We start from the raw sequence: 15,096 nt of genomic DNA on the forward strand, positions 1-15,096 counted from the left end.
AGAATAAAAACACTCCATAATGAGCAATATGGCCAATCTCCAAGAGTGGAAAATAGCTACTTTCTACACCATCTTGACAACTTATATGCCTCCATTACTATCATAAGAAGAGCAACTTCACAGTTCTCTCTAATATTATGATATACCATAGCACTTTAAGATGTACATGAAATTATTCCTTATGATAGACATCAATTTCATACAATTATTTTAGACTAGACATGGCTTAGAACAGATCAGCAACTAGAAATCCCTAGTGTTTTACCCACTAAATCCAAAATTGCCATGTACTTGCACAGACAGGCCATAAAACAAACACAAGTTCTCATTTACCCCACATGACAGCAGAAATGTAGAATGGTACAAATCAGGTAGCAAGACAAAATTAGTTGCTTGATTTATTTTGTACAGCATCTAGAGACTCACAGATCTTTTGATACAGAAGGATGTTTCAGCATCTAAAGTGCTCTGCATATCCTAGTATCAAGTACCAGGACTTTGGAAGAAGACTGGGATATGTCGATTGCTTCTGCAAGTGATAGCCGACGATTTCTCCACCAAGCCTCTGCCCATTTCTGCATTCTTTCTCCTTCAGCATTTCTGTTTTGCTGGACGCTAAGTACTTCACCATAACCCCCTGCATAAGAAGTGAAGATTAGTAAAAGCGATCATGGACAAAGGAAATGAAAGTAACAGGTAGAAGCTAAAGATATTTATCATTTATAAAGTTCTCAACTACAGGTAAATAATTAGAACATAAGGAATGTTAATGAAGTCCACCACAGTACAAGAGAAACAGGGCTTCATCCAAATAGGCAACAGATTTCAATGTTCATTGACTTCATTCAAAATATGCAAAACCATCAGACTGAACACATTTCAGATAATAAGATACTAAGGAAAATCCAAGAGATGATGATTCCCGTAAATTATACTGGACCAAGCATACCTCTGGCAAGGGCAACGATATCCCTTTTATCCACGTTTTCTCGAACATGCTCCACATTTGCTTTTGCATCTAACACAATGAAGAAGAAATTAATTTTGGGACATCCACTTTACTAACCATTACGTAAAAAAAGAGAGATGTTTAAGCGCAATGGTATCATACCATCTGTCTCTAATGGAGGAGCTTTTAGCATATCTATAGCCTTCCTGTAGAGTCCCTGTGGAGCAGAAGCAGATCACATTCCATGAGGAAAAATGAAAATAGTAGAAATCCAAATGATAATCGACAAACTTAGTCAATTGGTCAAGGTCAAACAACATTCTTTGACAAAATTAAGTTTTTTGCATGAACCAATGTATAGCAACCGTAGAGATGGCCGACAAGTCGTTTGGATTTTGTTTAGTACGGGCCATATTCAAGCAACAAGTCCATTCAAATTAGTTTCAGCCCCATTCGAGTTTATTTAGTTCTAGCCATATTCAAATCTTTTGCCAATTAACTTAGTACTCCCTCTGTTTTTGAATACTTGATCCATTTCTCCATAAGTCGAGTTTTAGGAGAAACCGGAGAAAATAATAAAATATGGAGGTAGCGGGGTAGGTGGAAGAATAAAAAACTGTAAAAAGAAAAAATTGTTGAGAGAATTGGAGGAGAGAGAATACGAAATTAATAAAATATGATTTATGTTGGGTCCACTAGTTGAGAGAAGTGAATTAAATATTGTAAAAGCTTTCCAAATAAGGAAATGGAGCAAGTATTAAAAAACGGGTGAAAATGAAAAGTGGAGGAAGTACTTGAAAACGGAGGGAGTATAAGATAAGTTGGTCAACACTCTCAACAGTCTTATAAGTCACACAATTTTTGAGTCCGGTACATATAGGTGATTTGGATTAAGTTATTGGTACAGATCAATTTTGCCATGCCTTTGCCTTTATCATTGCAACAAATCAAATAAATTAAATAGAATTGGTATGTGATTTTACAATGTAATATTCCATAAGAATACATCATATTATTCCAGTTTCCAAAAAATTGCCTTTTGATTGACAAAAGTAGTTTCTCTTAGTTCAGTTTCATAACTACTCATAGACTTCAAGAATCATGGACAGCTAATAGGATCCATCCTTTAACAACATGCTACTTATACCAATGTCATACATTAGATATTTTCATTGTTTTCTAAATATCTTGAGCCACGATGACTTTTGATGGTCGTCTCATCAATTTAAGGCGTTATGAAGCTAGTCTCATTCCTCAGCAAATCAGCTTTTCAACTTCCGGAATTTGGGTTCGTGTGTATGGATTGCCACTTCCGTATTTAACGGAGGCATGGGCAAGAAGGATCTTTGTTCGACCAGTTGGAGCCTATTGTGAATGCCAGTGATTGACATGACTCAACCACTGATTCCTGAGTGCTATAACCTAATTGAAGGTGACCGAGTGATTTGGGTCTACTTCAGGTATGAGGGTGTTTTTCGTTTTCGTATAAGATGTGGTAGAGTTGGACATAATTCTGGAAATTGTGCTTTAAGAATTGATGTGGCAAGGTGACTTTCTCGTTGTCGAAAGGGATGGTTAGAGGGTATTGCATGGCCCCTTAGATTATCCCTATTACACTAATTTTATCCGAGGTTTGCCAGATATTTTTAGGTTTCGCAACTATCATTTTGATTAGGTTGGAAGAGCCGGAGGATGCACCCTTGCGTGCAAGGAATTAGTTTGATGACAATTCTGACTCTGACTTTAACTCGGATGAAAGACCCGATACAGCTTACTTTACAGGTTCTAACAGTTCAAGTAGCTCCGGGGTGGAGGATGGCAATGTGAGGGAGGCAAGAATCGGTCAACAGGTTGTCCGCCTCTCTCCAGGGCGGCGCGATTAGGGCTGAGATAGGACCCGTATGCTGAGTATACGATGCCAAACCTGAATAATCCTCCGTCACCGTTGAATCTGGGTTTGAATACCTTATCAAACTCACGCAACAACACTCTACCTCCAACATCATCTTATTCACCTATAAGGGCGGCTATTCAGCCTTATAGGGCGAATAGAATCAACTCAAGTAATGTTTTTTCTTCTTCCCCGCCACCTACAATTCCTCAGTTTGGTGGTTCCACCTTTGAGGTGGGGGAGCCGTCTTCAGCAGCGGTGCACAAAGAAACTGGAAGATGGGCAACCTCGTAGTCTTTTTCAAGTTTTAGGGATTGAAAATTGGGAACAAGAAGGCACGATAATTGAAGTGACTGGGTAGTTACAAGATGTTCCAAACCTTGTATTGGTGCTCCGAACTTGGGTGGTGCAACCAACAACTTGCCTGACGAGGTGCTGATTCTTATGATGATTTTCTTGATGCTAATCATTTGAATTTTGTGGAGGCAGGAAGAAGATTAATTTAATCTTTATCTCTTTCAAGGGCGCAAAGGGTGTTTTTGGATCACCCTAGGGCTTTGTTCCCGGCGGATTCACCGCACTCTTTTGGTGGCGAGTTCCAAAACTTGCCAATGACATAATTCGATCCGCCGAATTTGCCGGGTTCACAGCCTGGTTCTTTTGATATTAATGAATTTTTGCAATAGAATTCTGGGAAAGAGACCAAGAAATATCGAATGTTCGCCGATAAATCCTCGTGATTATGAGAATGTTAGGGCTAGCTCTTATGACTTAGGCTGGCTCGAGAAAAAAAGACTAAAAACTTTATATAGGTGGCTGACAAGGGTGGATTCAGCATCTGGATGCGTCATAAAAATGGGTGCTTTGATTTAAGTCAAAGACCATTACTGATGTGGATGATGCGCGGCTGCAGGGGTGAAAGCTAGCTCCAATGTGTTCAAGAAGGGAGGCCGAAAGAGGGCTGCTGCTACCTCTTCATCCTCCTCGGGCCCATCAAAGAAACAACGAAGTAAGGAGGTTACTTCGAAACTTTATGACGATCTTGATGCTTTTGACATGGAAGTGCAACAAGTTCTTATGGATTCTATGTTTATTCAAAATGGTGAGGAGGCTGCATTGGGTCAACTCCGAAGGATTTATGAAGTTAATTACTTGGAATTGTAGGGGGCTTAATGGCCCACTTTCCCCTACACACCCTTATTTAGTGTGGTTATTAGTTACTAATTTACTATCTTTTATGTTTCTTTCATAGACTAAAATGTTGTTTAGTGATGTTAGTAAGTTGGTTGTAAATTTTGCTCCTAACTTTTCTTTTGGGGTAGAATCAAATGGCACTAGAGGAGGACTTGCTTTGTTTTGTCGGTACTTAGGAGATGTCTTTTGTATTGCCTCCTCTCCTAAATTTTCTCTTTTGTAAGATAGTTGATGTTAATGGAACAAATACACATGTTTTGTTTTTGTACGGAGCGTCTAAGGTTGAGGATTGGGCTAAGGTGTGGGATGATATTTCGTTGCTTTTACATAATTCTCCAAATGTGTTGATTATGGGAGACATAATTCAATTGGAGTCTTTGAGTGATAAGTTAGGAGGTTCTAGTGTGATAAAGGGGTTGGATAATTTTCTTAATTGGAGATTTCAAAGTGATTTACTTAGCCCTCGCTTTACTTAGACGAATAAGAGATTGGGATCGGAGTTAATTATGGAATGGATTGATAGAGCTTATTCCTCGTCACAATGGTTTAATGAATTCCCTTGACGGTAGGTTAATTCACGAACCTATAACAGTTTCGGATAATGCGGCGATTACTTATGATACCAACTCCTTGATTTTGAAGTCAAATCGGCCGTATCAATTCAAAACATGGCGTTTGGTCTTTCCAGAAATTAAAGATTTTTAAAACTGAAGTTTGGAGTCTTGAATGTAATGGTTCCTCTATATTTAAACAGGCTCAAAGATGCAAGTGGTTGCGCCATAAAATACAACGATGGTGTTTGAACAACAAAAAGATTAGGGGCATAAATTGGAGGAGGTATTCGAAAGAGTTGCAAGATCAAGGTGCTAATATCAGTACTTTACGAGAGGCGATAGACTATGTGCAAGCTATTAATGAACAAATTTCAAAGAGTACCATGGAATTTCATTATTGGCAACAACGTATGAAAGAGAGATGGTCTAAGGAAGGTGACTGCCCCTCCACCATGATGTATAATCGGGTTAAGCAACGGCAGAAAAGAAGAGAGATTATCACTTTGAGACAAGGAAGGAGAAGGGATGGCTGGGTGATTGGCCAAAAAAATTTTGAGGTCTTAATTCATGATACCCTTAAAGAGGTCCATATCCCAGCTAGGCCGATTCCGAATAACCGAGAAGAAAGAATGGATATAGTTCTTCGGGAACTAGATTTGCCAAAGTTGTCAATGCGGTAGATCTAATTTGACCTTTTATTACACAGAAAATTAGAAAGACGATGTTTTCTATACATAATCTAAAGGCTTCGGGATGGTTTATAGCGGAATTTTTTAATCAACACTGGGATACGGTTGGTTCCCGAGTCGGTACAATCTTTCTCCTCTATAGGTTACTTGTTAAAGGAGCTTAACACTTCTCTATTAGTTATGATTTCGAAAGTGGATATTCCAGAGTTAGCTTCACAATTCCGGCCTATAAGTCTATGTAATACTATTTAAAAGTGCACAGCCAAATGCCTTGTAAATTGAATGAATTCGCTACTTTCGGATCTCATTACTGAATTTCAACATGCTTTTGTGCCAGGAAGAAATGTGGAAGATAATGTTCTTGTTAATACTAATAATGAGGCCTTTATCAGTTAGCAAGTTGGATATGCCCAAAGCTTATGACCGAGTGGACTAGATGTTCCCGCACAAGGTCCTACGGGTGTACAAGTTCCCTCCAAATTGGGCTCGATGGATTTCACAGTGTGTGTCTACAATGTCTTATAGAACACTAATTAATGGCCAAGTTTCGGAGGTGTTTAAACCTTCTTGTGGTTTGCGACAGGAAGAATCCCCCTGTATCTATTTCTTTTTTGCATGGATATTCTTCGCGCATGTTTTCAATGGAAGAGAATATTAAACAAATCAAGGGACTGCGCGTGACTCGAAGATCACCATATATTTCACACTTATTTTTTTTTTTGCTGATGATGCTATGCTATATTTTCAGGCTACCAAAGACAAAGATCCTAAATAAGTTTGGCAATGTTTCGAGACAACAGCTGAAATCGAGGAGTACAAAACTATTCTTCGTATTGGCCAACTTCATCCGCTCGAGGAGAGGCACTTGGGCCCCCAATTTATTTTTCTAGTTGGCAAGAGGGGGGCATTCGAGTTTTTGATTGATAAAGTGTCCCGGAGGATTATGTCTTGGAATGTTATAAATTTATCTCAATCGACAAAATTAGCGTCGAGCATTTCTTCAAACATTATAAAATGCTTCAAGTTGCCAGTTTCTATTACTAATAGGATTAATTCTCTAATTGCTCATTTCTTTTGGGCGAATAAAGGGGATAAGGGTATGCACTGGGTGAACAGAGATACTTTACAGCTCCCGAAGGATATGGGAGGTCTTGGTATTAAGTCCATGGCTTGCTTAATTAACGCTTTGTTATTTAAACAAGTTGTTAGAATGCAATGCAACCCACAGTTGTTAGTGGCTCGTGCTTTAGAGCCTAATCATGCTTGCTCGATTTTGACTAAGGGACCCAATGCCGTAATATTTCGTGGGAGAGAAGGGGGCTTCGATCCGTGGGGGACAAGCTAGTCCAAGGATACGCTTGGAAGATAGGTAATAGAGAAAGAGTTAAAGTTGATAATATAAAGTGGGTACAAGGTACGGTACCTGAGTCTAACCTTCCCCAGTGTTGAATTGGAATTGGTTCCAGTAGGGTGAAAGATCTCATCTTGGATAACCCATGGAATGTTGCGATAGTGCGAGACCGGTTTGAGTGGAACACTGCTAAGAGAATTCAGGAAATGGAGTTGCCATCAACTGATGAGGCTGATATGCTTTTTTGGAACTATCATCCTTCGGGCAATTATACTGTTAAGACCGGATATGCCTTTCTAATGCGTGATTTTTCTGTGGAACAGGTAACTGATCATGACTACTCTTTCTTCAACCTCATTTGGAGACTAAATATTCCCCCAAAATGTAGTTTATTGTTATGGAAACTGGTTATGAATAGGTTGGTTGTTAAGTCTAACTTGCTAAAACAAGGGGTAGAATTGGAAGGTACTTGTGATTCGTGTGGTATGGTGGAAAGGATTTGCAACACCTTTTTAGGTTTTGCTCTCTTACTTGGTATGCTCGGCAAAATTTCCCTTTGCATATTAGCTCTGAGCCTACTCCTTTTAAGACATTGGATTCAGCATCATATCCTGCTTTTTTATAGCGAGGATGGGAAGCAAAGTAGAAGATTACATATCTTTATAGGAGTATTGTGGAGTCATCGGTTAACAAGGAATGCCAGGGTTTTTAGGAATGAAGGTGGTTAACTAACGGACTGTTGAGACATTTTGATCTTACAACGAATAGTCTTGCCTCTTTCCTTAAGCCAGGTGTAACAGCTTCAAGTCTCTAACGAAATTTGGGTATTAATGGGGATCAACCACCAGGTTTTAACAGGATCAACATTGGAAGTAGAATGGAACTTCCAAGCGCTCCTTTAGAAAGGGATATACAGGTGGTTATCATGGTTGATGGATCTTGGAAAAAAGATACAGGACATGCAGGTTTTGGATGGGCTTACTCTGTCGATGCTGTTAACTTTTTGGATGGAGGAAAGGAGTTTGGTACGGCACTTCTGGCTTTACATGCGAAAATGATAGCTTGCTTGAAAGCTATAAAATGGGCACGACTGAAAGGCTATCAACGTATTACTATTTCTACAGATTCTATAGCTCTTATTCAACTGTTGCGGCACTCCAATCAAAGGGAAGTGAGATTACTATGGACCATTGGGGAGTTATTGAAGGTAAAAGGAATGTTACATTTGTGTAAGATTTAGAAAGTGAGTAGAGACCAACTAACAAAAGCGCATAATATTTCGGGTTGGTGTAGAAGTAATTTATTTAGCTTTTCTCTGTAGCTCTAGTTTTAGTTGCTTTTGTCAAAAAAAAAAAAAAAAAAAACTTGGGTCTAGTCATATACTCAAAGTGGTACCAATACAGAAGCAACAACAATTGAAAATAAAAGCCAGAATGAGACATTATGAATGGTTATTTAAAGTCATTGATGCAACGATCTCACCTCTTGTATCAAGAGAGAGCTTGAGCGTTCGGCAATTGCTTTCTGTCGATACAGGAGTGCTATGCAAGTTAAGACAGCTCCCACTTTAGGATGGTGTGTGCCTGCATAGATCAAGGGGAATATTTATTATTTTTACAAGCAGCTAAAATTAACCTGCTTTTTCAGGAGAAAACAAAAATGCTACCAAAAGATTCTTCTGCTTTATTCAATGCCCTTGTCATAATCAGTTCTGCCTCCCCAAAATTCCTGATAAAGCACAATTATAACAACGATCACTTCATTTGAACAAGTTGATGAGAAGAAAAGGCCACGACCACAGGAATATCATTTACAATCTCTACTTACCCCAAATGAGACTCAAGCTGCCCCAAAGCACATGTGGCTGCCAACAGAACTTCTTCTGGTGACATATTGCATGCCCCCAAGTCATATGGATAATTGAAATTCTTCTTCTCAGATGATTCATCAATGGCCTTTTGATACAACTCCTTTGCAGCATTGAAGTCCCGCTTAGCATGCAAGAATTCACCATATGACAGAGATGCATTGCCTACCAAGCATGACAAGCTCATTAAGGCATGTAAAAGTCAGACATTTATAATCAGCTTGAAAGAATGAAATCTCACCAATGCAGCCCTCATCTCGACAACCTTCAAAGAAGCCCTTGGCTACAACCAAAAACCTAGTCATTATAGAAAAACCAGTAAAAAAATATTGTACAAACCAACAGGTCAAAAATTATCTCTTTACCTGATTCCATATTTCCATGAACTATCTCAACCAAGCCTTTAATGGCTTTAGAACGTGCACTAAAAACTTTATAGCCACGCTCATCACCAGTCTCCAAGCTTTCATGCTCCAATAGTTTCAAACACTTATCTGCGAGCACTGATGAGGTATCATCCTATACAAGGAAGAACAACCCAAATGAATTTACGCCGTTCATATAGATAGTCACTCACTAGAGAAAAACAGACACACATTGGGAAGTAGACATACCAAAGCCACCATAAGCATAGACTAAGAATCCATAATAGACTACAAAGTTACTCGTATAAAAAGGTTCAAACAATGATATTTATAAAAGTGCAAAAATTTATGCCTGGAGGATCTTACCAAACCGATTTCTAAATTGAGCCCAACAAGTGCTTCCATTGCAGCAACTACAGCAGCAAAGAATTAGTGTAATAGAACTGTGAACGAAACTTATGCATCCATGAAATAAAACAATTGTATTGTTTCAATCTTACCTCTTACACCAACATAAGAGCTACTTAAATCCTGGATCATCAGCAAGGCTTGCATAGCTTCATCAATATTCCCCCTAAACCAAATGAAATGAACCGATTTATTAACTTCAATCATCATCCGAGCAGCTAATATAAGAAATATCACAATTTTATAGTGTTGCCTGGCAAACCTTTCAGACAATAGACTAGAAATAGCGAGTAAAATCACCCCCTTGGTATTCTCTACAGTAGCATCTGGCCCTTCTTGTGATTGAGAAGATAGACCCTGCTCCAATACCAGCAAAGCTTCCCCATATGATTCATCTGCCAAATGCCAATAACAGCAAACATTTTACACTAAGAAAACAAATAGAGAATCAATCAACATAAACTAAATGGGCAGAGACTCTGGAAAAATACATGTTGCCTTTTCACCCAAAATAAATTGAACAATTTTTTAAGTTTAAACAGAATCAACAAAAATTAAATTCCAGAAAGTAAATCAGCAATAATTGTATTCCTTTAAGGCATCAATTAATCACCCTTATCTTTGAGGAAGATAGCAAAAACTTCAAATTTCACAATATGTTCATTGTAGACCTAATATATTCTGGAAAGTAAAATTCCCAATAAATTAGATAGTGTCCATAATTCGAACAAAATAAAGAGAAACAGCAAAGCAAAAAAATAAATCCTGAAAAAAAAAATTTAAACCTATTTCCCAATTGGAGAGAGGGAATAGAGAGACCAGTTTTCTGAGAGCGAGCAAGGCCAAGAGCATAATCAACCATTTGTAGGGCAACCGGGTTGATATTTGAGACATGATTGGCGCAATAATATCGGGGAGGTGAATATGACAACGGCTGAAGAAGACGCCGAGAGAAGAGACCAATTCCAGCAGGAGTTCTAGTGGAAGAAGTTATGCTGGTGCAGCTAATCCCCATGGCATTTCTTAGGAGTTTGTGTAGAGGTGCTACACGATAATGAGACATTCTTCTTTTACCACTGATGGTTCCTGATTCAAGAATTATAGGAATGGAGTAGTGAACATAAGATCAAATTGAACACTTACATAGCATAAGATGTAAAGATCTAACATCACAAGTCAGTTCACAACATATATTATACCCATAATTCCCTATGGACAACATATTTGAGACACCAGATGACAATCAATATTATAAATCAACTCGATGTAGTTCCTAACTTCCTAAGCAATCATAAAATGAATCCTACTTAAGACTGGCTAATTAACTAATAAGTGGCTCCACAATTTCTTAAGAAAGAAAGCGTAAAAGAAAAAAAGAAAAATCGGACAACGAGTTTGCTTTCTTCAAAAGAACCACTTCTAGTACCTTCAATGAGAAATCATGTATCAACCAAAACAACGGTAGGATAATTTCGTCTTAATGAGGGCAAAGATTGTAAAGAAGCAAACCTAAGAAAATTTAGGAAACATCAATCAGTTCAAATTAATATTCATAAGTATAGAATGGAACACAATCTAGTATAGTCTACTAGATATCATCCAAATTAAAAATAAAAAATAAAAAATAAAAAAATAAAGATAAAGAAATAAAATATGTCATGATGATATAAGTATAATGAGAACGTAAAACAGAAAAACTTTTTTGAGCTGTTTTCTGAATTATAATTCTTAAACTGACTAAAATTCCTTGTTTAAATCGTTTGGGTGATGCAAGAATTTAGATTTTGATTTAGATCAAATTCAACGACTTCTAAAGCAAAACCAAGATACCAGAATTTCATAAAGCATCCTTAACTAAACATAACAGATTACAGCACAGCAAAAATTCGGCTAACTTCATCAATATATGCTTTATTCAGTGAAAAAAAATGTACGTTTTGTAAAAATAAGATTAATTCAGTCAGATCTAGAATTAGCAAAAAAAGTCAAATTCAACAAAATAACCTGAAGAGAACAAAGTCTTGGTGGTAATTTCAAATTACAATTCAATCTTCAGACAACTCCTTCATTCGCATACCCTAAGATTGCCAATTGGGCTCACTTCTATAGCGGCCCGCTCAAGCTCATCAAAATCAAAATTTTCTCTTAGTACTTGTCATCTCCCTCCTATTCAATGTGACAAGCCCCAATGACTAATTTTTTGACTTAATTACAAGCTTGAGTCAGAGAATGTCATTGATAACAGAAATTGGAAACTTCATTTCCAAGTTTATCCTGTTCCCTATCTCTAAGTTATAGAAATTTTCTTTTCGCTTAATTAAACTAAAGTCTTCACTATTTCTACTTGTCAATAATAGCTTGTAAATTAAAGTTTAGAGGTTTCGTAATTGTAATACAAATGTTATGGTGAGACCTTTTGTTCTTGATAAAAGTGACTCATAATTCAAGTTTAATAGTTTCTCTATTAGTAATTTATATGTAAAGGTGAGAATTATCCGAAAATTTGCATGCTTCAATTTTCTTAGAACATAATTATAGTCGATTGGAATCAACATTTGTACCAATTGTAAATCTGTAACTTGTGTATATTACATATCTACAACATAAAAACGAGCCTTCTAATGTTAGTAATACGACGGCAATATCAAAATTCAAGAAATTAGAATGTCATCGACTTCGAAAACACAAGAAATGAACATTAGAACTCATCATATAACATTCAATAGTTAATTTCCAGCATTTAAATTGCATATTAATTTCCCAAATACAACATATCTAAATTCAGTAGCTAGCAACCCAGTAATATATAAGAGCATGAATAATGTCAAAAATGATAATCAACAAATTATTAAAAAAAAATTGGCAAAAATGACAGCTTATAGAAAATACAGTAACAAAAAACAGAAACTAAAAATTACAGCAATAATTAATTAGGACTTTAGGAGAAACAATTAGAGGTTAAATATTGGAAAATTGATGAATAAATGAGTTGGGGTTCAATTACCTGAAAAGTAGGGAATAAATATTTGAATTTTTCACCAAAAAAACAAAAAAAAAATATATATATAAGAATTTGAGTATGAAAATATGTTTGCGCTTCCGATGCTGTGAAGTAGAAATTGAAGTGGGGTTAAGGCATATATAGACAACGGCACCGTCGCCGGCAAAGTTTTGGCTGTGAGGGGTTTTTGAGAGAAGGGGTTTAGTGACTTTCTAGGGAGGTTGAAAAGGCACGAATTTAATGAACTTTGATTTGGTTTTTTATTTTTTTTATTTTTTTTTTCACGCAAGTTGGTTGGAAGATTGGTATTTTTTTTTTTTTATTTATTTTTTTTTTTTCAAAAGAACCGCTAATGTCGTTAGCGGTTCTTGTATAAGAAAACTTCACAAGTTAAAACTTAATATAAGAACCGCTAACGACGTTAGCGGTTCTTTGTTTTAAAATATCTATATATATATATATAAATCTCCATCCAATCCTACGTGGACAACATTGTGGGAATAAGTTTTTAAACTGACACAAATAGGGAATTAATTTACAACAATTTTTATGGAAATCTTTGCAAGTTGGTTTTTTTTCTTTTTACTACCCGTAGTAATTTTATTTTTTTTTCAAATGAGGAATGACTGAGACACATCAAAATCAATACAAACAAAGAAGTAAGCTAGAGAGTGACGGATCAATTCTAGAAGATTTTAGGATCAATTCTTATCACCGTCTTTGTGGCCTGAGTAAAAGCCAAAATCTTAGCCCGATAAGCCACACAATGACCAAAATTGGTAGAGAAACCTGAAATAAAAATTCCTTCACACTCTCGAATAATGACCCCTCCGCCTGATTTAGTGGCGGATGCAAGCTATTTTAATGGAGTCCCTTGACCCCACTTGAGCTTGAGAAAAAAGAATTTTTGCTTGTAAAATTATTTTTTTTACTATAAAAATTACTTGCATTTATAATTTTATATCCAGGTTGCCCCGAGCATCCCTTCGTTGCCCCATCATAGTTAAACGCAAACTAACCTTAGGGATTTGAGATTAATTCCCAATCTCTTGATCAAAACTACGAAGAGTCTCCGAAATACGAAAATGAAGAAAGGCCGCAATGTCATAAAGGCATTTGGCAATTTCTCCACCCCCAAATCCCATTATGTTTTTTATTATTCGAATAGGGTGGACAGTTTCAACTCTACATAGCAAAGCTCTTGAGCCCATGAACAAACCTACATGTGAGTAAAAATGTTGTCCCACATTGAAAGAGTGTAAAGATAAAGAAGAGTAGTAGGATATGTATCCCACATTGAAGAAAAGAGAAAGTTGTGTCCACTTTACAAGGATAAGGGGTTACTCCCCTCATTTTATATGATCGGTGAAACCTCATTGGTCGTATACATAGCGCGTGATACGTATGACCTAGGCCCGTTTATCAAAGGCTCTGGCTCTAAATGGCAACATCTACTCTTATTTCCTTTACTAATTTGTATTAATTCGAATTGCATGTGTTACGCATATGCTAAAAAAATAAATAAAACACTTGTTGATAAGCCTTAACAATGCGTTCATATATATTTTAATAACATCAAATAGCTCACATATGTATTTCTACCTTTAACTTGCTTTTCTTTACATTTTTACCTCTTTACAAAAAGCAAAATTAGATTTTATTTGGAAGTTATCTTTCTAAATATACATTTACAAGCCAGGCCTGTTTCGGGGTTTTCTGATGTCCTGCGGGAGAGTTACAATTCCGAGACTGGAACCGGACGCCTGTACCTGCAAAACAAACGGATGCTCCGGATGATTGGAGATCCGCCTCCGACGGTCAAGTTAGCACTTGATTAAGGAGTAATTAATGCGGAAATTAAAGTGATTGGGTCTCTCTAGGTGAGAGTGTTTAATGTGTGTAATCTGCGTTTTTAGCGTGTTTTTTCCCTTAATGAGGATTAAGGGAGGTATTTATAACCTCGGAAAACGTGCCAATCTAGGTTTAAGTTAACCTTGGGCTGATTGGGCTTCCCTCGGAAGTTGGGCCTAGGTGACCGGTTATCCCAGGTGTCATGGGAAGGACACGTGTCGTGTCGTAATTGGTCCATAGTGGACGGATCATTGCTTGACACGTGGCAGACTCCTATTGGCCCATGTGACGGACACATGGCGGAACCTGATTGGTCCACTTGCCAGATGGTGATTGGTGGGGAAAAATCCCCTAATTATTTGCCCCTCACAGGTGGCACGTGACTGGTCACGTGTTACCTGTGACAGGTATCGCCCTGTAACAGGCGACTACCTGCTACAGGTGTCACTCGGCGAGAGGCCGAGAGATTCTCCCGCCAAAATTTTGAATTCTGGAAGTGACCCTTCGCCTTCTCACTTCGCCTATATAAAGGAGTGTTGACTTCGGTCATTTTCACACTTGAAAACTTTGTGAGAGAACATTCGGACCCCTGAACTTGCTCTGACATTTTGGACCCTTTCTACCTACCGCCTGCTCTGACAAGCCGACTGCAAAGGATTTTCAGAACTTCATCAATCGTCACTCGTTCAGGTAACCGTCGGTTCTCTTACTCTTAATTTTCTCTTTACTTTATTCTTTTTTGAAATGGCACCACGGAAGCACACGACACGACCTAGGTTAGTGATCAGCCGGTCACCGGGGACGGCTGAATCTAGGACTAGGAGTGCCGCCTGCCCTTTTCTGGACCCATCTTTGCCCTTTATACAAAGTCCGACTGTATCTGTGTCTATGCAGAGCATGATGGCCAGAACAAAAAAGACTGCCAGGATCTCAAACTCAGACGGCTCCTCCCACATAGTGCCGATTAGTGAAACAT

General features: G+C 37.6%; 1 protein-coding gene across 3 annotated transcripts; it reads right to left on the reverse strand.

Annotated features, from left to right (window-relative positions):
* Positions 1-17: 17 nt before the first annotated feature.
* Positions 18-12,690, reverse strand: LOC110688998. Of its 3 annotated transcripts, XM_021865747.1 has the most exons (14): positions 12,273-12,690; positions 10,695-10,777; positions 10,088-10,354; positions 9,531-9,663; positions 9,361-9,434; positions 9,227-9,273; positions 8,861-9,014; positions 8,737-8,778; positions 8,456-8,660; positions 8,295-8,356; positions 8,111-8,211; positions 1,112-1,166; positions 950-1,018; positions 18-637 (listed from the first exon to the last, which is right to left on the reverse strand). In XM_021865747.1, exons 3-14 carry the CDS (start codon positions 10,329-10,331, stop codon positions 459-461), a joined length of 1,365 nt encoding a protein of 454 aa, XP_021721439.1. In that variant the 5' UTR covers positions 10,332-10,354; positions 10,695-10,777; positions 12,273-12,690; the 3' UTR covers positions 18-458. The 3 variants fall into 3 exon arrangements, with proteins under 3 accessions (XP_021721439.1, XP_021721438.1, XP_021721440.1); XM_021865746.1 differs by lacking the exon at positions 10,695-10,777; XM_021865748.1 differs by lacking the exons at positions 10,695-10,777; positions 12,273-12,690 and having other exon boundaries at positions 10,054-10,304.
* Between the last annotated feature and the right edge of the window lie 2,406 nt (positions 12,691-15,096).

Source organism: Chenopodium quinoa, unplaced genomic scaffold, assembly GCF_001683475.1.
Source record: "Chenopodium quinoa cultivar QQ74 unplaced genomic scaffold, ASM168347v1, whole genome shotgun sequence".
Classification (NCBI taxonomy): domain Eukaryota; kingdom Viridiplantae; phylum Streptophyta; class Magnoliopsida; order Caryophyllales; family Amaranthaceae; genus Chenopodium; species Chenopodium quinoa.

Excerpts from the sequence above, each read along its gene's own strand:
- LOC110688998 (XM_021865746.1), bottom strand. The coding sequence starts at position 10,331 with ATGTCTCATTATCGTGTAGCACCTCTACACAAACTCCTAAGAAATGCC. Across the intron at positions 9,664-10,087 it reads TGCTCGCTCTCAGAAAACTG|ATGAATCATATGGGGAAGCT; the intron begins GTCTCTCTATTC and ends GGCATTTGGCAG. Across the intron at positions 638-949 it reads TATCGTTGCCCTTGCCAGAG|GGGGTTATGGTGAAGTACTT; the intron begins GTATGCTTGGTC and ends CTTCTTATGCAG.